We start from the raw sequence: 26,343 nt of genomic DNA on the forward strand, positions 1-26,343 counted from the left end.
ATGTTACAATAACAGTCAACTTATAAATTTAGTGTTTGCTGATGATATGGTTCATCGATAGTTGTTGTAAATGTACTTAAATTAGGCTATTAGGTTACGTTGGATTCAACAAGCGATACGAATACTATACTATCTGAGAGACGTGATTAAAAATCAATCGCGAAAATATGGCCAACTAGAAAACTTAATCGCAAAAATAATATTTTAAAAACATGTATGTACTTATTTGTATTACTTACATATTATACAATACGTCATGATACATCACGTTTTATATTGTACTTGACAAAATATTATTAATATTCTTCTATTATGAATGACAAACATGAACACAACTACAACGAATAGGTTTACAATGTATATGTATAAATAACTATGTGTACGAAATACGAATGCAAGAGTCATCATCCAATGTGGTAAAAATTTGTACTTTTACGAACTATTTTATACTTATATAGGTTAAATATAACACTTGAAAATTTACTTGCAAGGTATCCACATAAATTGAACGACATTTTTAAGTATCACTGCCATCACTTGTACCCATTTGCCTGGTGTCTGACGATTCTTTCGATCCAAATTTATCACACGTTACAGCCTACAGGTCTGGAAAGAAAGGTATAAAAATAAGCAATTTTTCTCCATGTATTATAGATATTATATTAAAATAATACGCACGTGGTCTTTTAAACATCACATAGTGATACGTCGGCACGGAACGTCAGTGTTTCCTGTTTGTCTATTTTATTATTATTATATACTTTATTATAATAAATAAATTGTAAATGGTACAGATAAAATGCACGAAACCATGAATCATGATAGTTGCATGATGATATTTAATGTTATAAACTCTTAAGTATGAAAATTTTGCCATAATATATTCAAAGAACTAGCACTTAAAAATGAAATTATATATTTTATTTAAGTAGGTTTAATAATTATTATTAAATCTACTTAATTTTTCAAATAAATAATAACAATAAAAATCTACCAAAAAATGTAAAATAATTAATATTTTACAAAATGATAATGTTATTATACATTAATTTTATTTTTACTTACATAATATTATGTATAAAACTAATATGGTTAATCTTTAATTAAGTAAAATCAAGTTTTGATTACACGGGAAAATAACTTTTTAAAGAAAAACCAACATTTATTTTATAGAGAGAAATGATATTTTTTACGATTTATAAAAACCAATAGCTCCACTTATATAATATATTAATCAAAAATTGGACTGAACTTGCTTGGTAAAATATTTTGTATTACGTATTACTATAATATATCATACACTTACGGTGAAACACACAAATACAATATTAAAATATCTCGGTGAAGAAGGTGAGGTATAAGCAGCGGTCTTGCAATATTTAAACTCGAATTGCTCTCGGTAAATAAATTTCACGGATATCGTAAAATACGCAATGATCGCTGTTCGGGACATAGTGTTACTTACGACAATAATTATTTTTGAAATAACATAGCACATTCAAAACGGGTCCGAGGCGTTGATAGTTCATAAAATAAATAATGAAAAACTTGTAAATACAATTAAAATAAAATAGAATATTTTAAATACACTGTAATACAATTATACTTTAATAAAATAGAAAAAGCTAAATGCAAATATATTAAGTCCTAGAACTGGGATTATCTATAAGGTACTCGCGCGGCAAGATGGCTATGACAATTAACAAAATCCACGGCAAACATTCATCTAACATTAAGATAATAACCAATCCAGTATTATATAACTTTTGTCTAATGTTAAGTAATCTACTCCTATCTGTGTAACTTCTAAATCTTAGCTTTGACGTATGACGTATACTGATTTTACTATTTCACATAATTATAGTTCTATATCAATGCCTAGTAATTAATTAATAAGGTTCGGATTTAAAAGCAATATAAACAATAAAAAAGAGTATTTCAAACGCGAAAAATGAGTGAAAAGCATTTATTGAAAAATAATCTTATATTCACCCGTCATGAACACATTTTAATCTATTGGTAGTATAGGTACTTTCATTAAGCATATTAATTAAAAGTAGTTTTAAACTTAATATTTACAACGCATCATCTTTATAAGATTTTGTAGATTTGTATCGTAAATCCGTAAGTATGTATAAAAAATTAAAACTACTATATAATTAATTGATAATTAAGAGCAAAAAGAAAGGCTAACCCCATTTTCATATGAAAAATAGTCAAAAAAAGCGAAAACATTATTTATACATGACCTTAGTAATTATGAAACACATTTTTATGTAAAAAGTATTTTACTATCATTAACCAAAAGTAAAAAATTATTTGCCTTCAAATCCAAACCTTACTAATTAGTCTACTGATAAAAACGGTGTTTTTAACCTTTGGTACTTCTCAATAGCAAAAACTGAAGTACCTATTTGTTTAGCCATATACGTTAATTATATTCTAATTTGACATATAATTTTTTATCCATTTTATCAGTACATAGGATGATGATAATTGTATGTAATAACCGTGCTTTGGGCTTACTGCAAAATATGTTTTATTGTACTGCACGAGGCCACAACATTTAAGTTATTGGCGGAAGGCGGATGATGAATAAAAATCCACTGGCCGTATATCAAGCGTTAGTATAAATAGGTGCAGAATTTGTTAGCGGACACAGTCCAGTCGGAACAAGTGCTCCGATCGTATCCGTTTATGTTTCGCACGTCTTCCGGGTATATTCGAAATAATATTACGCGTGCACGTTTGTAGATGTATTTGTTATTTTCATTTTCAAGCACAGTATTAAGATAAAATATTAATATTAATATAATATTATCATCGAGATACCCGCGAATTGCACTACATTGTGTAAATCGTTCCGAAACATAATTTACTAATATACAACATACATATAAATATTTACACAAATATATATTAAATAAGTATATCGTATTTATACACACGTTGAAAAATTTGTGAAAAGATATAATATAATATTTATCAACGGCACACTTAGTAGCGATTTTTCTTTTCCGTCCATACGCGAATTAGGCCATATATATAGAAAAAAAAGAAGAGGGAAAACCCGTCGTTTTTCGTCGTTATTTTTTTATTCACACCGCCGTCGCCGTTCGGAAAACCGATATCAGCTAGACTGCCATAATCGCGTTCAATATCTAAATATATTTGCTTAAACTTCGTCGCAGTCACTCGCACAGTCGCCGTCACCACCGCCCATACACTGAAGACTCATGGAAGTCACACGATCGTCAATGTGGCTCCTGGTCGTGTTGGCCGTCGTCTTGCAACCAGCCAGACCTCAAACTTCCAAGCCGAACATCGTTTTCATTATGGCAGACGATTTGGTAAGGCACAATGTTACGTTTAAGACAAATTCGTTCACGGAACGACTAAGATAAATTACACACTATTATTTTATATGTATTATGGCCCAAATTATATCAAATAAGTTGATACTTACTTTATTTAGCACAAAAATCATCGTTAATCTGTTAGTTGTACTGTTTACTTTAAAAACTACATCAAACGCATGGGATATGTCTAAGTTTAAAATAATTCTCATAATCTAACAGGTTTAATTTTTCATTTAAATAATAATTTTTTTCGTTTTTGTAATGTCTCTTTTATATAGGTTAAATTTACTGTATTTCTACACATAATTTATAGATTTTTATTTTGAATTCGAAAAACACACTTAACATTTTACTAAATATGTATACCGTTTATGACAATTGGACTGATTTTTTTTGTTTATCTCGATGGTTGATTGCAACTAATAATTGTTGGTCCCTGACCCTATAGAAGACTTAATTTGGACTTGGTCTCCGTGAGACAAATATCAGCATTACTATTGTAATAGTTTAATATGTACAATACTTTTCGAAATTTTTAACAAAATAAAAAACGCGTTATTTTATTACTATAATATTATTATAAATTATTATCGCCGTGCACAGTTTATTGCGTGAAAATTCGCGGTTCTTGTTCCACATATTTACCTTGTTTATAAACTTTATAGCCGTAAATTTGTCAATTTTTAATTTATATATATATATGTTCAACAATCCAATAGTTGGCAATATTAAAAAAAAAAAAAAACTAACAAATATATTGTATATAAACTGCTCAAAAATTACTATAATTTTACCGAATACTCACACGCTATAGTACATGTTGTATGTTGCATTATATAATGTGTAAAATATTTGAGAATTATTATGCAACTTTATCAGTCAAAACACTCAAAACTCTTAATGGACCATTACTATAGTGTTGACAAGTAAATGTGTATCATAAAATATAATGTAAAAGTAAGTGTAGTTACATTATAAAAAATTACCAATAATATGTGTAAACATAAACTAATAAAATACACAATTTTACCCAATATTTACTGTAAAATATTCTCTTAAAGCACACTATATTAAAAACGAAATTATTTATAACACATATCATGAAAATAAAACCCAAATGTAATGTATAATTTAAAATATAATATTTATCTATTTATATATTAAGTTATAAATTATTATACGTTAGAATGGAGATTAACTTGAAAACTATCGAACCTATTAACAATAAATTTTTCACACATCTTACTTAAAACTCAGAGAATGTTTGTAGCTTCGTTTTTCAACCTCAATATATTAAGATACACTTAAATTTTGTTTTAGTACATAAAAATCCAATACTGGTTTTACTTGTATACAAGATTGTCGTATTTTACAGAAATAAAAGAGACTTATATGATCTATTTATAAATGTTATAAATGAACGAAGAATTTTCAAAGCTTATAAATTCTCAAAAATTACTCAACCGATATTTTGAAAATTTCATAGATTATTCTTAGAGAGTAATTAGAACCACATTCGAAAATAAACCAAGTATGGTTATCTCTGACGAATTGATGTAACCATAAGAACTGAGGTATACTAAAATTAAGACACACCTATATAGCACTGTCTTCAATATTTATTTATTCTTTCACACACGAAGTTGGTTATGGGTACAACTAGTATACATATAAATGATAATATCTACCTAATTATCATAATTTTTACATCTGTATTATATTAAAAACGTACTGAGGCGGAAATAAGCTAAAAAAAAAATCCCGCATATATAATTATAAACACGATTATTACTCAAAATGTATTCACGTATTTCCTCAACAAAAAATCGAAATCACAGTTTTCAAAATGTTATAAGCCATCTACAATATTATATACAACATTATGTAATATCGTAGACAGGAACTTAAAAAACAACACAATGTATATAAATTATTAACGTCTAACGCCAACAGTAAGAAGTAACATTTAATGGATACTATCAGAATTAATAAAAATAACTTTAGGGGCCAGTGTTCCATTAATTATGATTAGTGGAAATTACCAAAATGTATTTATTAATAAGAATGTTAAATAAATTTAAAACAATGCAAGTTGAGACTTACAAATAGTGCAATAGTATTGTAACTTGTTAGTAAATTATAACATCAGTTGAGAAATAATTACTTTTTACAAAATACGGGGTTTACAAAACGCGATTTAACACTTCTTTATAATATACGCATAATTTACCGTCGAATATGGGTGAGTTATGACTCGAGTAATTATCATTACCTATATGGGATATACGTACATACCGATAAACAAATAACGGTAAATGAAATGTTCGATACGTGTGGGAAGTTATATTTTTATATAATATATTACCTTAAATTTATAAAAGTATACGTAGAGCAGTTACCCATATGACCTTTACTTGTGAATAAGTCCGTCTTCACGTTGTTGCCGCAGACTCAGCTACGTTACTTTTGTCACGACAAGTCCGTTCGGTTGCGCTAAAACCATCATACTTCTGATCGTTTTCTTGTGCTGTAAGATTGTACTCGTGCTCAAATCGTAGGAGTCTCGTGACTGAACATATATTTACGTATTTTTATTACATTTTAAATTTTATTTTGCTGTGAATATTTAATATAGTTTATATTATATTATATACATTAATGTATGGCCGCAATTGTACGTACCTTTCATAAACCCGAGCCGTAAATCATACGGACCTCTCATAAACCCGGGCCGCAATTCGTACGTTATTTAGAGGTTGGGCTGCAACACACTTACACCGTTACCGTCAACAAATAATAATTATATTATATTGTATGAGGTGTATATAATGAATACGTTTCAAATACGTATTGCTTCCGAATCAGCTAATTTATGTTCAACTAATAATTATTACAAATTGAATTATTGACTTGAAAAAAAAAAATGTGTATTTCCCAGTTGATTTAATTTCGTGAAAACTTTGAACTTTGAAAGAATTGCAATGATATTATTTAAATTATGCACTATTGCTGAGATAATTGAACTATTTACGAAATTCGAGAATGGTAAATTATTTTAATTATTTAAAAATAAAAGAATATTTTAATAGTACAACTGTTATTATAATAACAATTGTTGAGTTTGGTATGTAATTTACATTAACTCGATTCGCGGGGAATAAACAACTCTTTTATTTGCACCGACATGCATTTATTTTTCCGCGGCCAAGGGTAGTGAACCCAGCTAGAATGTGAGAACCCACAGCAAGGACACGTCACACGTGTACCACAAAAAGTGAAAAATCGTTGATTGGTTCTGGTGAAATACGTGTTCGACGATCATAGCATGGGTTGTTTTAATATTTTATGAGTTTATTATCATAAAGGGGTGAACGAATAAGTGACGCTCAATTTTTACGATAATATTGCAATTTGTTGAATGCTATCATTATTACATCAGGCGCTTTCGGCATTTCGCATAACAACAACGATAGGTACCTATATAATAATAATCATCATTGTGGTTTATTAAAATATATTTTACAACCTAGTCGCGCCGATTTCCTATACTTAACCAATTATACCAAGTTCGTGTGTCACAATAGCCAATCAATGCGGGTATTTGTCGAAGGTAACGAATTCGTCGAGCGTATAAGTTATACCAAAATATACTTAAGAAACGTATAGGTAATGTCAAAATGGCATGATTCGCCCTACAACTTGTTGGTGGAAACAAATCTTATTCTAAAACACTGGCATATAAACCTAAGATTCAAGGATTATCGATTTAAATCAATTAAAAATTATCATCATTGAAAATGCGCGTTATTAGTACCGTAAATTTATAACTCCCATACTTTTGAAACTCATTATTACAGAACCTATAATATTAGGGGATTAGGATAATCCTTAGTACACGAAGTTTTATACTTTAAACACACTACTTTTTTGAAATTTTATTATAATGAACCAATATTTTTAGAGCGATTGTCTTCTTAATAATCTTTAGTAGGAAAAAGAGATTATCAAAAGTTAAAATATTAGTAGAACTAATGAGGCATTTATTTAACCTTCTACTAAAAGATTTTTGATTAGATTTAGATAACATTAAAACAGATAGAAGAATCGATAAATTCTGAACATACACAAATGTTTTTCTAAATTACTTCATTTTTCATTAATTTATTACATAGTAAAACAATATTAATTAAATAATAATGTTTTATGGAAGGAATGCAAAAGCAACACCAAAAGAGTTAAATAAAGGAGGGAGAATAAAATAATAAAATATTATGATTAATAAATTTATTCATTTTTCTGAAAGTCGATTCGCTAAAATGTTTCAACCATAATCTCAGATTTTCGCCCTATGTATAAGGGCAAAGGATTGCAACTGATCATGACGTGTTAAACAGGATGACGACCCGCTTTTAGACGTTACGTAAAAATCATAATCAGTCTTGACATTAATAAACATTAGCAACTGTAATGGTAGTAATAAAATTTTGAGTGTACACGATGAAAGCATTGACATTGCATATGATAATATAGTTTGCAAACATTTTGCGGCTTTGCGGTCGTAACGGTCGACTATTCATACAGAAAAGTAAATATTTTCTACGCCCTACAAAAACAATAAAATTACATTTTTGTGGTCTCTTGAAAGAGGGGTATTTTTAAGAACCAAGAACTTTTTTTAAAATATAACATTGTTAATACATTTTTTTAAAGTATATGAAAATATTCAAGACGTGTACCTATCAAAATTTTATCATTATTAATAATTGCAATTATGCTATTAACAAACGATCTTAAGAATTAAGTTTTATATAACTTATTATAGTAGCAATAAACGTCCTTAAAAATAATGAATAGCGAATTTATAAAAACTTAAAAATATAATTTGAATACTTTGATGTTTTATAAATTTTGATGAAATGACCAATAATTTGGGTGAAAACTATAATAATTCGCCACGACGAAATAATATAAATATATATTTACCTAAATATAGTTCAACAACTAATTTTGTATGCTCATAGCTCGTGGGCTCGTCCTTATTTTCATGTATTGTAATACGAATCACGTTGACAGGGAAAATGTGCGCAAAATGTGTTTATGTATATCATGGTGCCGTATAAATCGTGTATAGTTTAGTAGTAAAAATCAATAATTTATAATCGTGTCACACAATTATAAATTCGAAAACCCCTTTAACAACAAATTTCCATTTAAAAAATAAAATTTCAATTGACCGTGATACACTTAAGTATTAAATTTGCAGTATAAGCGCACATATTATATTATTATACATTATATTTTGAATACCTAATGATAACAATAATTTGAGATCCATTTGGCAAAGACAGTGCCTATGGCTGTTCGATATAGACGCTATATAAACGGTTTCTATTGAACTGCTATAATGTATTATTATAATGCTCAACCGTCTTACCGATACACTACAGCAACCTACATTTTATAAATCATAATAATATACCTACACGGTGTATCATGGTTATATGACGATTTTAGATTCAAATTACATTTTAATGCGTCAGATCATTGTAATAGACTCTGTATAGGTAGGTAAGTAGGTAGGTATAAAATAATATATATATAATATATAGCCATATAATAGGTACTTATTCCCTACTGTGATACTTTTTCACCTTAATTTCTATGGGCCATTTGATCGATTAATTTGAATTTTGAACAGACGAGTAATAGTATTTAGCGAGACATATTTTCATTGATGTTTTTCTTTTGATAAATTTCGTCCATTGACAAGTCTACGGCTGTCATGTGCCTACACCATCCACAGATCAGTGTATGATACCGGAGTGAATATTGATAAACCGTCGCATGAGAGGACATTCCAAAACGGACATTGTGTTTAGTCCCGGTCCATCGAACACGTACACATTAACCTTAAGTAGAGCTCATATCTTGAAGCAATACAAAGTAAAAAACGCGCAGTGAAAATTATAGTTTGTTTTTATAAATTCCACAAAGTTAATTTTTTGAAGGTAAGCTGCATTTGACATTTTGTTAAACGATCTTCTAGAATATATGAGTAATTTTTATTTATAAAAATAATTGTATGCATATTATTACGAAAATATTAATGCGTATTTTTATTTTTACATCGAATATTTTGCAAATGAACATAATATTAAAATTAATCAAAAGTATGATTTCCAGTTTATCCTCTTTATTTTTAAACTCTAAAAGCATTATTTTGAACATTATTTTTAAAAACTGCAGATATCAAGTGTCAGAGTATTAAAAAAAAGTATGAAAATCTCAATAAAATATTACATGATATTGAATGAAAATAGCCATTGTGTTAATTTATGTGATACAACTGACAAACACGTTTTAATTTTAAAACGTTCATTTTTGACATTGATTTTAAAGACCATTTTTAGCCATATGTGCATTGTACATTATTAAATAGATCTAAGGCCGGAATTGTTAAAGCTGGAAAAATTACTAACTTTTTCATCTTCTCAAGTTAAACAAAATTAATAAAGACTAATTTATTTATACATAATATTTAAATAAAAACATGCATTATCGTAAAATTAATGTATTCATAACTCCGTTCAAAATCTAAAGAATAATGATTAAACTTCGATAAAAATAAGTTTCATTTTTTAAATAATTAAATATCGGAGTATTTTTTTTATATATATATATATATATATATATAACAGACACTAAAAATAATAATAAATCTATGGGGGTTAGAATATTTGGAAAAATATAAAAAATATATTTTAATGAAACTAGAAAAATGTTCACCACTTTTAATCAATATCAAATATTCAGGTAGATACATTTCTTATTTGCCAATAAGATTAAACGATACATTATCGATTGAACATTATTAAAATAACAATTGATACCTTTATTACAAAATTAAAATATTTTCAGATTATGTACCTCATTATTTATAAAAAAAAATATTAAAAAATTATAATGCAGTAAACATCAAACAGTTTCTGTTTTGTTCCTTTTTTATGTAACATTTTTATATTAGATATAAACGACTGTTAACTTAACATCCTACATATTGTATTCATTTTAAATTATAAATATATATTTATATATAATATTATATATTATAATATGAGTTGTTTTTTTGTTTTTTGTTATAAAAAAGATAACAATTTATAATATAGCGTATAATCATTCCTCGACTGGTTTATGTATTTATTTTTGGCCCGAACCCAGAGGTGAAGTCAACGGAGCTGAAATAAAAAATATAACGACTTATCTCGAATAATGGGTCTTCGCAAACATATCACACGACCTATTATAAGACCGCGAGAGATGGAACATGACGTCTGACAGCTAGTTTTTCGCTCGTTTTCCAATTCGTGTAACTCGACCACCTGCTGTACACTTTATACATTATATATTATAATAATACAACAACTTGACGACACACGTTGCTTCACACAATCATGACGGCGGCGCGGGCGTTTAGTTTTGCGGATATAGAAAGTGCAATAGGTCGACCGCATATGTCACCGCCGTGTTTCGACAATACTTACGAGCGTGTGTGTGTGTGTTTGTTTATGTGTATTTTCCTCGCTGTCTAAATTATTTCTGTATAAGTAATACGATGACATTGGCCTTGATAATATGCGTTGACTAAAACATCAACGTTTTCGCTTCGCTCAGTTCGGCGCGAAACCGGAGAAAGCAAATTGATTGTAATCTGTATAAATATTGCGTTCGGAAAACAAATTCTCAATAGAGCACAATAATATAATGTTAAATACCTATGTAGTTATTAGTTTTTTAATATATTATGAACTATAAAACACTTTATTTGTCCGTTCTCTCTCGTTTTTTTTTTTTAGTTTCAGCATCCCGTTCCGTGTCAGAAACAATACGTTATGATTTGTTGTCTTGATTACATATTTCACAAAACGACCGGTTTTCATATTTTCGATATCAATAACTTAATCATATTATACAGACGTCTTACTGGTAGTGTACTGTCAATACACTGATTATTGAGTCTATTAAAACTAAGACATTTATATTAAATAATAATTGAATAAAAAAAGACAACAAATATTTGTAAAAAAAAAATAATAATAATTGTGTTGCCTCACAGGTATGTAATGTAGGTACAATCGCTTAAAACTGAAACAACAATATTACAAAAAAAAAAAAAAAACATCTTACACACGACAAGTCACATATGATAAAATCGCACGTATATCGGCCGCATTCATCGGCGATGTAGCATGGTTTGGTTTATTTTTAATACTTTGATTGTTACTTGGAATCTAGGAAAAAAAGAAAGTTGAAATTTCTGTAATTGCAAAATGTATTTGCATGGTATTGAAAAAAAAATATCTCTTTATGACTACCTATATCTAATGGATATCATAATAATGCGAATTAATATTAATATTTATTCTTGCAATGTCATTTGTTGCAATTTATCTACAATTTTTAAGTATAGAGCAAAAACTAAATTTTTATGGCGATTTTAAAACATCACCAAAAATAAAATAAACAACTTAATAACAGAAAATTAATTACTTGAAATACGAGTATAACAACTATAAAATCAATATGGACTCAATTTAAAAAGGAATGTTGTTTGAAAAAAATTGATTTAATAATATTCTTACATCCATTTGTAATAGTATTAAAATTTATTTTTATTTTCATAAAAACAAAATGATATAATTATAATAAACCATACATTTTATAGATTTTCCAATTTATCAGATATTTTTTGTAAAAATATATTTTTCAACTGAAATTTTAACCAGAATTTTTCTTTTTAATCTTCAAAAAACCTTTTCCTTTTCCTGAATTTCTGCCAAACTGTTACATACGTTGGTTACGTAAACGATGATGATGAAATAAATTGAAAAATAATAATAACAATTTTCAAATTTGCAGGGATGGAACGACTTAAGTTTTCACGGTTCTGATGAAATCCCGACACCTAACATTGATGCGCTGGCATTCAACGGTGTTGTACTCAACAATTTATACACTCAACCGGTGTGCACGCCATCTCGAGTGGCTCTGATGACTGGAAAGTATCCGATTAAATTAGGTAAATAATCATTATTAAGGTTCACGCGAAGGTAACAAAATTATTCAAATCAAATTCTCTCCAATTTCATAAAAATGTATAAAAGATATTTTGTAGAAAAAAGGAAAATCAAATATTTATTAGTTTCTAGTAATAACAAATTATCAGTTATTTCAGTTATTGCATGTACACAGAATTAGACAAAATAAATATGGATTCATAAAAATTTGAACTCCCCGAATCAAAAATATACATATATCAAGTTTATTATGCAGATCATTTATTAATATTTGAAAAGCAAAGAGTAACAAATTTTAGAAAATTAATAATTAATTTCCTAACACTGAATATCAATTAAACCTATAGGTTTAACTTCAGCAATTTTTTTGGTTATTCACTATACCTACTTATTTATTATTTTAGTTTGAGCTTTTACATGCAAATATTGGTAAATTACAATAAATTATATTAAATTAACAATATACAGTTCAATATTCTTAAAACATTCGTCGTATAATATAAGCTGAGGATAGATTTTATTTTATTTTAAATTAATACCTAATATTATTATAATACGTGTAATACCTACGATTAAAAGTAATAATTTTATCAATTTATCTTGAATAATATTACATTATACATTTTAAATTATTTATGAGTTACAAATAAATGAAGTATAAACTTAAAACTTATTTCCTTGGTAAGAGTGATATCAACACAACTACGCATTGCATTTCAATAATAATAATAACTTCCAATAAACAATAACAATTGTAAACAGGTATGCAAGGTCCTCCGACTTACGGCGCCGAACCAAATGGCTTACCGCTGTCCGAGAAACTGTTACCGGAATATCTCAGAGAATTGGGATACACAACTCGGGCCATAGGCAAATGGCATTTAGGTTTCTACAAACTGGCCTATACGCCCACGCGGCGAGGTTTCGACTCGCACTTTGGCTATTACACAGGATACGTCAGTTACTACGATTACATACTTCAAGACGTCGTAAGTCAAATATATTCGTTTTCTTCCGCGAGTTCAATGTGTAATATTTTATTAAAGCTGTGAATTTATATGAAAATGTACTTTTTTTTAATTAATGTAAAATATAAATTTCTTAATATAAAGTTTTAATTGATTACAAACGAATTCAATGTTGAGCTTTTAATTTTGCATAATTTTAACATTATCTATTTTTTCAGGAAAGTTTTTTAAAGCATAAAATTCATTAATTATTATAACATATTTCTATAAGCTTATTTACAATATAATATTATTATAACGAATAGATACTCATTTACTGATAATTAATTAATAACATCGGAACCGGCTGTTTATTAAAAAGCAAAAATTCAGGCCATTAAGATAATTTTATAATATTATTCAAATTAATAAAATAGTCGAATTTTGATGATAATTTTTTTTCAATGTGAAAAACTTTATTTAAGTCAAATTGGACTCTGAAATTTTAATAAACACTAAATAACGCCAAAAAAATACCATTCAAAATACTTAAAAATATATGATATTATTATACGCTCATATACATATATTTCAATTTCTGAAAACATTAAGTTTCAAAAATCAGAGTCCAATGCAACCAACGAAAGTCTTCTGTGTATTTAAAATCGAAAGAATTAATCGGAATCTTACCATTTCACCAAACACTTGAGTTTTTTCCGATAAACAAGTTGTTTAAAGTAGTTTATGCTTTAGAAAAATAACATACGACCGTCTTTAACAGTCTCTGTTTTATTTTACAGTACCAGAATTTTGGCGAATTCCACGGGTTTGATATGCGACGAAACGACACTATGGCGTGGGATGTGGTCGGCAAGTACGCCACTGATGTATTCACCGACGAAGCTGTGCGATTGATCAAAGAACAGCCGGTCGACCGCCCTCTGTTCATGTATTTAGCGCACGTAGCTGTGCACACGGGTAACAAAGGTAAGAGCTTGGAGGCACCGCAGTCCGAAATCAACAAGTTTAATCACATTTTGGATCCGAATCGGCGAACTTACGCAGGTATGACGACAGACCGCAATTAATAATTAATAATGAATTGTTTTCTCCTAGCAAATAAATTAAATACATTCTACAAAGTTTTGTTAATATACCTATACCTATATTATTGTTTACCAAAAAATAAGGTTACTATTTTTGAAAATTGAAATGTCAAAAAAAAAAAAAAATGTAATGAAATTAAAAAAATGACTTAATAAAAGTCGAGTTAATATTTAAACTGTTTTGTTAACGATAGCTATTTTCAATTCTACCAAATTATTGACAAACTAACTATTGCATAAAAAATAAACTATTTTATTTAATTTATCTTTACTTTATAACAATATAAAATAGATCGCTATAAATAATAAAATTAATTATTTTACCTTTATATAAATGATATAATAACTCGTTTAAAGTGTACACTTGGTCAATCATTAGATTTTAATGTATTGTTTACTGTAGACAGTAGCACTGAACAACTATAATTTAATAATATTTTGTACGTTGTTGGATTAAAACAACATAAGTAAGAGAAAGATTTTTACTGATTAAAAAAAAACCTAATACTTAATATCGTGTTGTTGTAGCAATGGTATCCAAACTAGACGAATCTGTGGGTCGAGTAGTGGAGGCGTTATCAGAAAAGAAAATGTTGCAGAACACTATAATCGTGTTCATGTCAGACAACGGATCACCGTCATTCGATAATTCTGGTCGGGGTTATGGATCCAACGTCGGTGTTACACCCAACTGGGGCTCTAATTTCCCGTACAGAGGTGTAAGTTTCATATACACAAACCGTGCCTACATTAAAATTAATATACTATTTGTTATGATAATGTGGAAAAATAATGATTTTATTGATTTAATTTTAATGAAACTGAATTTGGTCAAGTTAATATTGTGTTCAGTATTCATATAAGTATTAACCATCGTATTAGTTTGATATATATATATCATATAAATACCTATTGATTTGTGCCAATCTTAATTTTTATTACTTGTATACCTAATACGAGTACATCTATGGCATTTTAAATGGAAGATTAGAAAAATTTTAATTATTTGCGTTCGTGTTAATGTTAGAATATATTATGTTTATACAACTCCATTAGAATGTAAAAATACAATGTTGACATATTCATGTTTTAGAGCTAAATATATTATTTTTTTATCTGACCGATTTCTTAACGTCATCTTTATTTGTTACATTCAAAGCTCACGACAAGAATCTACGCCCACTATTCAAATTACTATTATTTTATAATCGAAATTTTTTTTATGTTACTATTAAAACGAACAATGATTAACATTAATACTATTTTATTTAATCATAATTTTAAAAATATTTATATAATTCATTGTTTTTGCATGAAACAGAATAGAAAAAAATTTCAAATTTTTTTTAAACGTGAATTTACTTTCAAAATGTCTAAAAATCATAAAAATGCTCTTAAAATCAAAAATTAAATTTATTATATTCATTCAAAAAAGTTTTTACCAATACAAAAATCGTTTAACTTAACTAGAAAAAATACTGTTGCCACTAGATAACAATTAAAAAGTTGGTGGAAATCCCAGCCCTAGTTTTTGAGCATAATTAAACGAGGAATTTATAATCATAAAAATATTTTTTTAAACACTATATTATACTCTACCACTTCACAATCTTAAGAATATAATACTCGTTTTACTGAATATCAACAGAGACTTTGGCCAAATATTATCTTCTTATCAATAATTATAGTCTATTAAATATACTATATACTCTTGCAGTTGGTATAAATACAATTACTACATTATAAATAAATAACATAACATTTTTTATTTTTAAATTGGTTAAAATTTTTTTTTGCAGATAAAGAACACGTTGTGGGAAGGTGGCGTTAAAAGCGCATCTTTTATCTGGGCTCCACAATTCCAGGAAAATCCTCGCGTTTCCAAACAGCTCATGCACATCACCGATTGGTTGCCGACGTTATACTCAGCTGCAGGTATGTCTTCACGTACAGCATCGTATTTTAGATGCATAATAGCACATTGATACATTCAACAACTCGATACTTAAATACAAAGATTTGATTTGACAGTGTCGTTATTAATCTACATTCTACTAAGCATAATAATTGTATATTATTTATTAGTACAATTATTAACGGTTGTAGACAAGAAAGAAGTTAATCGTTAAACTAACAGCTTCCTCCCTCTAACTTATATTCTAAAACAAAAATATGATTTATCAAATATTTTTAATTTTGTTTCGAAAATACTTATCTAAATAAAACGCCCATCTTTATTGAAAAAATTGTAATTTATTCAATGATGTTGCTTCAAGACCAATACATTATTGTTTGACAGATTATATTCCACAGTAATATTGATAACTTTATTTCAGGGGGAAATTCTGGATTTTTACCAAAATATCTGGATGGATACGATCAATGGGCATCTCTCACATTAAATTTACCATCGCTTCGTAGTTTCGTTTTACTTAATATAGACGAAAAACAGCGTTATGCCGGTATTCTTAAAGATAATTGGAAATTAATTGTTGGTAAGTTGTTTTGAAATATTATTTTAACAAAAATTTACAATTTTTTTCATAAAGACAAAACATATGAATTTATAAAATTAAATATCACGAAATTCGCCACGTAATGCCTCGAAACGCCGATAATAACTGCTCTCAAAACTGTTCTTACTTTTTGACATTTTGTGTTTATAATAAGTGATTTAGCCCAAAAATTATCATGGTAGAAGCAGTTAAACCAGCCCTGTGTCCAAACGTTTTAAACGGATTTACAATATAATTTCGTAGAATTATTACGTTATAACAATCAATGGTACAAACATGATTTGTCTCGCTTCACATGATGGCGCAATTATTATATTATATTATTATAATATAACAACACAGGATATTTTAAAACTGTTATTTATAAACTAAAGAAAATTTTCCTATATTTTATTGGCATTTTCTTGAGGTAGACGCGTTGCATATATTATAATTTGAAGCAGACAGGAATAAGACGTGTAACATCACAAATGATGGAGATTTTATCTCAGAGAGAGAAGGGGGAGTCATTCGATGCAAGTTAAAATAAGAAATGGGAGGGAAGTGAGCTATGCGATACCTTTTTAAGCGTCACGATTTCGTACGATTTTACCCGATTTTTAACTAACTATACACGATCGTGTACGAAGTATTAAACGTTATCAATAATATTATTGATAATCTACTGACGATTTCGTTTATTTATATCATTATAATTTTACTACCTATTATTTAGTTATTCTCATTACAGGTATATTTTACTACTTTATATCGATTAACATTATTTTACTAGATATTTATAATAGGCAAAACTACGGTAAAACCAATAATCGTCAACAAACATATACGCGCAATCGTGTCGCCAAAAAAGTGAAACGCACGCGATCGCGTCCCACCCGTTTCACGTCGATAGGTACCCCCCCCCCCCCCCCCCCCCCCCCAAATCGAAAACGTCCTTATTCGCTGTGACTTGTAACACATGCCGTCCGTCCGCGTGCGTTCCGCAGGTTCAACGGCGAACGGGTCACTGGACGGATTCTTCGGAGCCACCCGGCCACGGACCCCGTACAACGTCACCGCTGTGCTGTACAGCCCGGCCGGCCGCGCGCTCGCCCGGCTGGCCAACGCGCTGCCGTTCGTCACCGGACAGCCGAACGGCGTCCGCGACCTGTTGGCCATGCGGTACGAGTCGACGGTCCGGTGCAACCCGTCGCCGGAAGGGCCGCGGGCCCGGTCGCCGTGCCCGTCCGGCGAGGCGTGCCTGTTCGACCTGGTGGCCGACCCGTGCGAGACCAACAACGTGGCCAAGAAACACGTGACGGTCAGCGGACAGCTGTACGAGGCGCTCAAGTACTACAGGCGGCTGCTGGTGCCGCAGACCAACCGGCCGTTCGACCCGGCCGCCAACCCGGCCCGGTTCAACAACACGTGGTCCACCTGGATGTACTGACCGGAAGCGGTCGGCGCACCCCGCACACTGCACACGATGGCCGCTACGCACGGCAGGTTCCCCGCGGCGGGTTCCGGCAGGAGAAACGACAAGTCCACCGCGGCAGAGGTTCCCAAACGTGCGGGTAGCGACCCGAAAGCGGGCGGAGATCGCGTTTTTAGAGGGGCGCGTTGTGTTTTCAAACGATACGTTTTTTTTTCAGACGTACGTGCTCCATTGATTCAATCGTGCTGTTGTGCGTAGGTCGCCGAGATTTTCGAAATGATTTCCGAAATAGGTCGTGCCGTAAAATGTTTGGGAACCTCTGCGCTATGGAATATGCGGCGAAATATAACGTCGATAGTAGTCTCCTGCAGGCGCGCAAAACGGACGAAAAACCCACACGCGTGTCGTACGCTCTTCTCACGCCGTTTAGTCGACGATCGTGATTATTCGATCCATCTGTAGAGTAAGATGTCAGCTTATAAATTATTAGAAAAAAAAAAAATTATTATCAAACGTCGCTTTACGAATTCATTCGACCTAGACTGTAGCGCGCTCGGCATATCTTTAAACGCGATTCGACCTACTCTTTAAATATTTCCGATACGTCTGAGAACGTATTATCTGAAATTTTCTTCGAAATCGGTACGATAGTTTTCATAGTAAATGAACTACGAGCGTACATAATATTATTATGTCTTGTATGTTTAAACATTTTATCGATTATAAAAAAGTATTTTACTATATTTCTCCGACCTATGACGCGATAACTCTGCAGTGTATAAACGAACAGATGTCAGATTGCCAAAACGAAATCTCTATGGAGCCACCCCGTAGCAACCCGTATGAGTTGAAAACGAAGCTTTGGATGACTATTAACAAACGGGTCGATTATTGATGAATGCCGTCTATAGAAAAATGTATCGTCCGCCTCCTAATTTTCGTGTATATATTTTAGTGTATTAACCTTTTGGAATTTTTCGAGGAATAATCAGTGTGCAGTGTCCGCTTGAGCGTTGTATATAGTTAAAATTGTCTACAAGCACTCATTCACATAGTTGTAATTTAGTTATATATTTTTATTTTGTATAATTTATTAATTAATATTATTACATGTCCCTATTTATTGTACCTATGTATGTCGGATGAAATCAGTAATAACACCTTTGAATGTTTAAATTGTTGTGTAACTTAATATAAATAACTAGGCACGTAAAATTGTATTTAGTCATTCAGTTTTGTATATTTTTTCACTAAGAAAAATTGACATTTTCAATTATTTATTTAGAACTGTTCTTTGTATTTTCATTATGTTTTAAGCTAGTTAATTGAAATTTTATAATTGATGTTAAATACCTATGTGCCTATATTCACGTTTAAAATATAACTAATAAACAGATAGATAAATACTCGGAAACTGCAGCCTAATTTTACATAATGACGTCTATACCTAATGCATAATAATAATTGCATGCTATAGTTTAAAATTCACAATTGCACATATTAACATATTAAATATGATTATCATTATTATTTTTTTTTTTTTTTACTAAACAAGAGGCCTCGACCACTAGGTCATTAGCCTATTAATTTCAGACCACTATGCTCGTTCATAATTTATCCACAAACAATAGCCACCTTAATGTCTATAATTTTGCAAATACGTATATATTAATATAATTAATACTATGGTATTTTAATTATTCCCGTTTAATATAATCATTTTACTTTTGATTTAATGTTTCGTTTAAGAATAAGTAATTACTTTAAGCGTCATAACATTATTTTATATTTTTTTTTAAAACTGACAAAATTTAATTTTAAAATATGACACATATTAATTATTAATATATTTATGATTTTTTCATAACATTATATTATATTTAATTTTATAACATTTCGTTCGTGAAAAGTAAAGCTATTTTTTAAATATATTTTTAAATTAAATTATTCTGGGATATTTATTATTCTTAACACGTATGCCTATTTATATGTAGCACATACACTTATTTCGTATTTATATTAGAATTCATGGTATCTAAGCTGGGTTATTGGGTTTATTGTTTATAACATTTCATGCTTTAATCAAATGGTATGCAAAATTTAAATAAACTGCAGTTATGACTTAAAAGCATAATACAATTAACAAAACATACATTCAAAATAAAAAAAATTAACATTTTTGAATAGGTAGGTGTAACTAAATGATTATAGAGATTATAGTGGTTTTAAACTTTACAAAAACATATATTTAATTACTTTAAAGTCTTATTTTTTTGTATACTTATCATAAAAATAAAGTATTAAAATGAAAATCATAAATTTTTATCAGATAGTTAAATAGTTTTCGATTTACCATTAAAACGATAACTTTGGCGATTATAATCCATATTATGGATAGTCATAGTGGACTCCAAGCATAGTGGAAAAAAAAATTAACATTTATTTTAGAGTATTTTTGGACAAACCTGTATATTATTATCATTAAGCAATTTATGAATAAATGACAAGTTATTGAATAATAAATTGTCATTTTTTTCATGTTGTTTATGAATGTATTGAACAGTGGTTAAATACTTAAATGAAACAAAAGAATATTTTTTTAATACTACAACACAAAACTGATAAAGAGCTTAATATTCTTGTTTAATCAAAATATCACTCACAAAGCGCCTTTGCTATCCTCCTTTCTGCACACTAAACATGTACATTATCTTACAGTTCCTAGAAACTTATGACCTGCATTCATAAACTAACGCAATCGAACACGATATAGCAATATATATACAAGGTTTATTAAATTATTGAAATAGTTATAATATTGTACGGTACACTATCACCTGAACAACCCTGTTCTTAAGGGTAGTATATTGACGATCACATAAATAGCGGAGTACGAGTAGAAACAATTTAATTATTATTGATTTATCTGTAAGGTAGGGAAAACACTAGTTACTATTGGATAGTCTCTACTTTGCGATTCCAACTCGACTGCTGTATGATGGCTATGCCAATTAAAAATACGCTTGTACTCAACGTTCCTATGATCTATTAACTTAAACGAATTCGCCGAATGCGGCGTAAATGACGAATAAATAATCCGTGAATCGTTACATTATACACACTGCATATTATAATTAAATATGATTTGCATAATTTCTTGCATATAGTGATACCTTAAAAAAGATCACGAAAGAAATCATGAAAAAAAAATACGATATTATTAAAATGACAATATAATTATAGGCATAGGTATATTACAAAATATTTATAAATTGTTACATAATACTGTGCGAGTATAAAAATAATAACAAAAAACGTTTACAAAATTTGGCTCAATTAGTCGTGGTACTCACAACTTCTAGTAGAATTTACAAAGGGGAATAATTGTTGTACTAAGTGAGTTATTTTGAATAGGCATTTGGCACTGAAATTATATGCAAAATGGAAATAATTCCTACTATAGATTTTTGAACAAAATATTAAATATATTTAAACACATAAAAATATCTATTGGACGATATATATTATGTCAGATTGCATGAACGATTACTGATCATTTAATGCAGCGATCGGCAACCTGCAGCCCGCGATTACAATTTATAATTGGTATAAAAATATGAAATATCACATTATCTATGTTATAGTTGATAGTAAATTTAATAACTGATATTTATTATTAAATTTAATCTTATATTTTGTTTACACGTTACTTACGTTTTGATTAATGTCAATACCCAACAAATCGTCACTTGAATGATGTATTGAGAATTTTTACATCAAAAATCAAACCTATGATCAATAAACTTGTCAATGCTATTCAAAATCAAAAATTACATTAATTTTTCTTTGTATTTTTTTTTTTTTTTTTTTATATTCCCCCAATTTAATGAATCAATAGTAATGGTCTTTAAAACATGATTTAGTGGTCCACAATTGGTCAATAAAAAATTCTATCGAATTATTTAATCAATAAATTTGTCATGCGACCCAGTGGCACATTAATATTTAAACAACCTATATAAATAACATATTGTATTATATGGGTGGAAGGGGAAAGAGATATACATTATGTATTTCCAAGTCAGTACATGTAACGTATTAAACTTTTTAAGGGGTACAAACGATTTTATGAATTTGAAAATATGGGAAATAAGGTAAGTAGGTATATTAAAAAATTTAGAAAATCAAAATTTACATACTATATCAAATTTAAAAATGCGGAGTTGAACGTATTTGGTGAATCACACCGCGTAAGCGCTGAAGTTGTATAATACGCGTTTATATATTATTCGAACTCATCAAATACTAATTTATCGTGCACCGCAGTCGCGTGACGTATGAAACGATGATGATGACGATGATGATAATAATAATAGTAATAATAATAATAACAACGTGTGAAACGGCGACAACGACGACTCGAACGAGAGACTTCAACGACGGTGCGACGACGGGAAGTGCAATTCTGGTTCGTAGCTGTAGTGCAGCGAACTTTGCAGTTCGTAGTCGGCTGCCGGCTGGGCATCGGCGGCGGGGGCGGCGTGTTCGGCGGCAAAGTCGAACCCGTACGGCGGGCGGCCGACATCGGTGGCGGTGGACGGGCGGTGGTCGCGCTGTTGACGATCCGCCGGCGGTTCGATCCTCTTCACCTCGGCCCTGAACCCGTGCACGTCGTCGGCCGTGTACTCGACCACCCTGGTGGAACCGTCCGCCTCGACCAGGCTGTACGTGCCTTTGACCGACCCGTGCCCGTCGCCCACCTCGTTCTGGCTCTTCTCGTCGCCGGTCAGCGGATCGTGGACCGCGTACTGGAAGTGATACGTCGAACCTGCAGGTCCGTGCGCGTCATCGCCGGCTGCAGCGTCGTCGTGCTCGTTCTTCGGGAGGTACTCGTCTTGCTGCGACCGGAACTCGTCATGATGGTGCACCGGAAACGCCGTGGCTACGACGCACGCGGCCACGACGAACGCCGCGATCACGCGGCGGCAATGAGACAGCTGAAAAACGTGATATTATAATATGAGCACCGCATGCAGAAAACGTAGAGCAGTGTAGGTACTCGTGGGATCGTCGCCCGATGGAATGGGTCGCGCGAAATGTTTTCGATGGGTCTCGCTATGTGTTTATATATAATTATATTATGACTAGGGCTTAAAAAAAATGCAAAAATGGCTTAAAAATACACTATAAAAATGCGTTTAAACGACTTATTCATTATAGCTCAAAAATTTAAAAATATACAAGAGAAGTATATTTTTTTTTTATTATTAGTAGTAGGTACGTTGTTACTTGTTTAATTGAATGTTTTTCTGTTTTTTTCTTAATAATTAGCAGAAAGACCTAGCTATGATAAAATATTTGTTATCGACGATAACTTGTCGTGCTGTATAATTTATTATTCGTACCGTCATTTGTCAAAAGTCTCCTGTTAATAACAACAATTTTCGTTCATTTTATGAACAAACTGTGATCAATGCTATAAAAACTAAGAAAATTCCCTAAAAATGCATTTATGATTGATTTAGTCAAAAAAATGCAAAAATATGCAATAAAAATTACTTTAAAATAATCAGTGTCACCCAAAATACATTTTATACTTACGAACCAACGTTTCGAAACACCAGAAAAAAAATTGCCTTTGCATCAAAATCTCCGCCCTAATTATGATGAAGAAAACAATAAATCGGTTCTAATTCGAAACACCGTGATGTGAAAAGTGTAACTTTAATAATCGACTTAAATTTGAATAATATTAAAATTAACAGATATTAACACGAACGATCGGAAAATATTATGATATAACAATATTTACATCAATATCTATTAATTTCAAACATTATCGATATAAATAAGAAAAGTCTCTGAAAATTAGATTTGATAGGTAGGTACCTAGACAGTGAAATATTTTTTGTTTCTTAACAGATTCAATATCATCATATATTTTGATCCAAAATATAAAAAAATTTTGTATTGTATTATGTCGATTTGGTATTTTTTAGTAGAATACGCGTAACTCCAGGAGTGCTATGACGGACCGAAAGCCTCGATGGAAAACACGCAAACTTGAAGTAAGTAAACAAGTGGGTACTATACATGAGACAGGAAGAAATGTTTGTTCGACGCGGAGTCAAGGAAGACTTGTACGAGCACCGGAATAAGCAGTTCGGACACGTGTAAACGCGATTTGAAACACCGGTGTTCGAAACACCAGTGAAAAAGTGCCGAGATATTGTATTAGTGTTGGCGAAAACCCGTTCAGGGAGCAATCGCGTCAATGAATGCGATAAAAACCGCGAAATTATAATCATTGTGAAAAATTTGAAACGAACACACGACCGTCATATCGACGTCACACGCACTATGTATTGTAATATCAACGCAAATCGCACACTCACCTTAGCGGTCATATTATTGTCTGGCAGTGTCGTCTTGTCTCGTACTGATGTACAAGTATATATTGTTTCTCGCCGCAACGCCAATAATACGTATATTATATTAACTGTATCGCGCACACTTCTTGTATACGCGCGGTTGTTCAGGTATACGACGGTGGGTTTAGGTATATACGCAAAAGACAAGTGTTGCACTCGGCGTTTCTGTCGGTGCACTGATGACGGTACTCCACAAGCTCGGCGTATTATTTATACCATAAACGCGCCGTGACGTAAACGGATATAACGCACGCAAAGCAATGTAAAACATGTATAGTATTCTGTACGTATAGGCTACTAGCGTAAACATAGTATTATCACGTTACAATACAGTAGGCACGCTTCTATAATATATAACAACACGTAATTAATAATATTAATATATGATGTGTGTATATCAAAACGTTACGGGACTATAGGCGAAGAGAAGGGACCTACTACACCATATAGTGTACCTACTCACTGTGACGACGAGAAATCCTCGGACGTCCGTCCCTCTCCGCTGTCCACGTGTAGCCCGGTCGGGTAATTAAATAATACGTCCGATCGTGAACAGGTGCACAAACGCCACTTCGTAGGGCTGGTGCTGCGAGTGTACCTGCACACCGACCGTGCCGTGAAATGGTCGTAACACGCGCTCGCTATTCCGACGGCGTGAAACGTCATGCTTGCCTACATAATTATACACGTGTACCCATTTATAATGTAAGGAAGTAAACGCTATATTATGTATATTATACCATTGTAGCGGAAAGCGGCGAAAGGCGACCGTTGCGAAAAGCACACGAGTGGAAACACTACGCGGCGGGCAGAGAAAAGATTAAACAACGAAATCTGCAATCGCGACGGCGACGACGAAAATTTTTACTGCGATCACGCGGTCTTCGCTGCAGAGTTCCGGTAAGTAAAGCTGCAGTGCGCGTCGAGAGAAATGCTGCGAAAAATCTTTTTAGATGCATTGAACTGCAGCCGTAATTATTGTCAGCGCGAGTTTTGCGGCGGTTATGTATGCTGCACATTACGCTGCACAGTTTACAGCCGACCGAGTTGGGTTCTATCGCGTTCGAACGGACCGTCCATACGTGTGCGCACGGGGGGGGGGGGGGTAGTAATCTTTTCATGAGCATAATACAATTTCAACCGGGTACTTATGCTAATAACGAATCAATATACATTTGTGGTTAGATTGTACGAAAGCAAATAATCACATAAAATCATTTAACGCATTTTTCACTGCAGGTACTGAAATTATTCGGTTTAATACAAGTTATTATACGAGTTTTTCCTGCAAACGGATATTTTCTAAATCAACAATATTAAAAAATAAATTAGGAGTAGGTACTATACATCAAAAAATTATTTATGTTTACTGAACCAAAACTAACATCTAGTATTAATATTGACATGGTCATTGACGAATTCAAAAGTATGCGAAAAAGGATAATTCATTTATAATTCTTTAATTAAAATTATTACATAATTAAGTTTATCTGTTT

At 30.9% G+C, this 26,343-nt stretch overlaps 2 protein-coding genes across 2 annotated transcripts; one reads left to right on the top strand and one right to left on the bottom strand.

The window, feature by feature from the left end:
* Positions 1 to 2,672: 2,672 nt before the first annotated feature.
* Positions 2,673 to 19,137, top strand: LOC112592150 (arylsulfatase B-like). The gene is made up of 8 exons (XM_025336149.1): positions 2,673 to 3,350; positions 12,276 to 12,435; positions 13,196 to 13,422; positions 14,181 to 14,445; positions 15,015 to 15,205; positions 16,286 to 16,421; positions 16,823 to 16,981; positions 17,989 to 19,137. Exons 1-8 carry the CDS (start codon positions 3,237 to 3,239, stop codon positions 18,429 to 18,431), a joined length of 1,695 nt encoding a protein of 564 aa, XP_025191934.1. The 5' UTR covers positions 2,673 to 3,236; the 3' UTR covers positions 18,432 to 19,137.
* A 2,526-nt stretch (positions 19,138 to 21,663) lies between these two features.
* Positions 21,664 to 25,013, bottom strand: LOC112592153 (cuticle protein 19.8-like). The gene is made up of 2 exons (XM_025336152.1): positions 24,812 to 25,013; positions 21,664 to 23,413 (listed from the first exon to the last, which is right to left on the bottom strand). The coding sequence occupies exons 1-2, from the start codon at positions 24,821 to 24,823 to the stop codon at positions 22,850 to 22,852; spliced, it is 576 nt and encodes a 191-aa protein (XP_025191937.1). The 5' UTR covers positions 24,824 to 25,013; the 3' UTR covers positions 21,664 to 22,849.
* Between the last annotated feature and the right edge of the window lie 1,330 nt (positions 25,014 to 26,343).

This window comes from Melanaphis sacchari, unplaced genomic scaffold (assembly GCF_002803265.2).
Source record: "Melanaphis sacchari strain LSU unplaced genomic scaffold, SCAv2.0 Contig159_pilon_pilon, whole genome shotgun sequence".
Classification (NCBI taxonomy): Eukaryota; Metazoa; Arthropoda; class Insecta; order Hemiptera; family Aphididae; genus Melanaphis; species Melanaphis sacchari.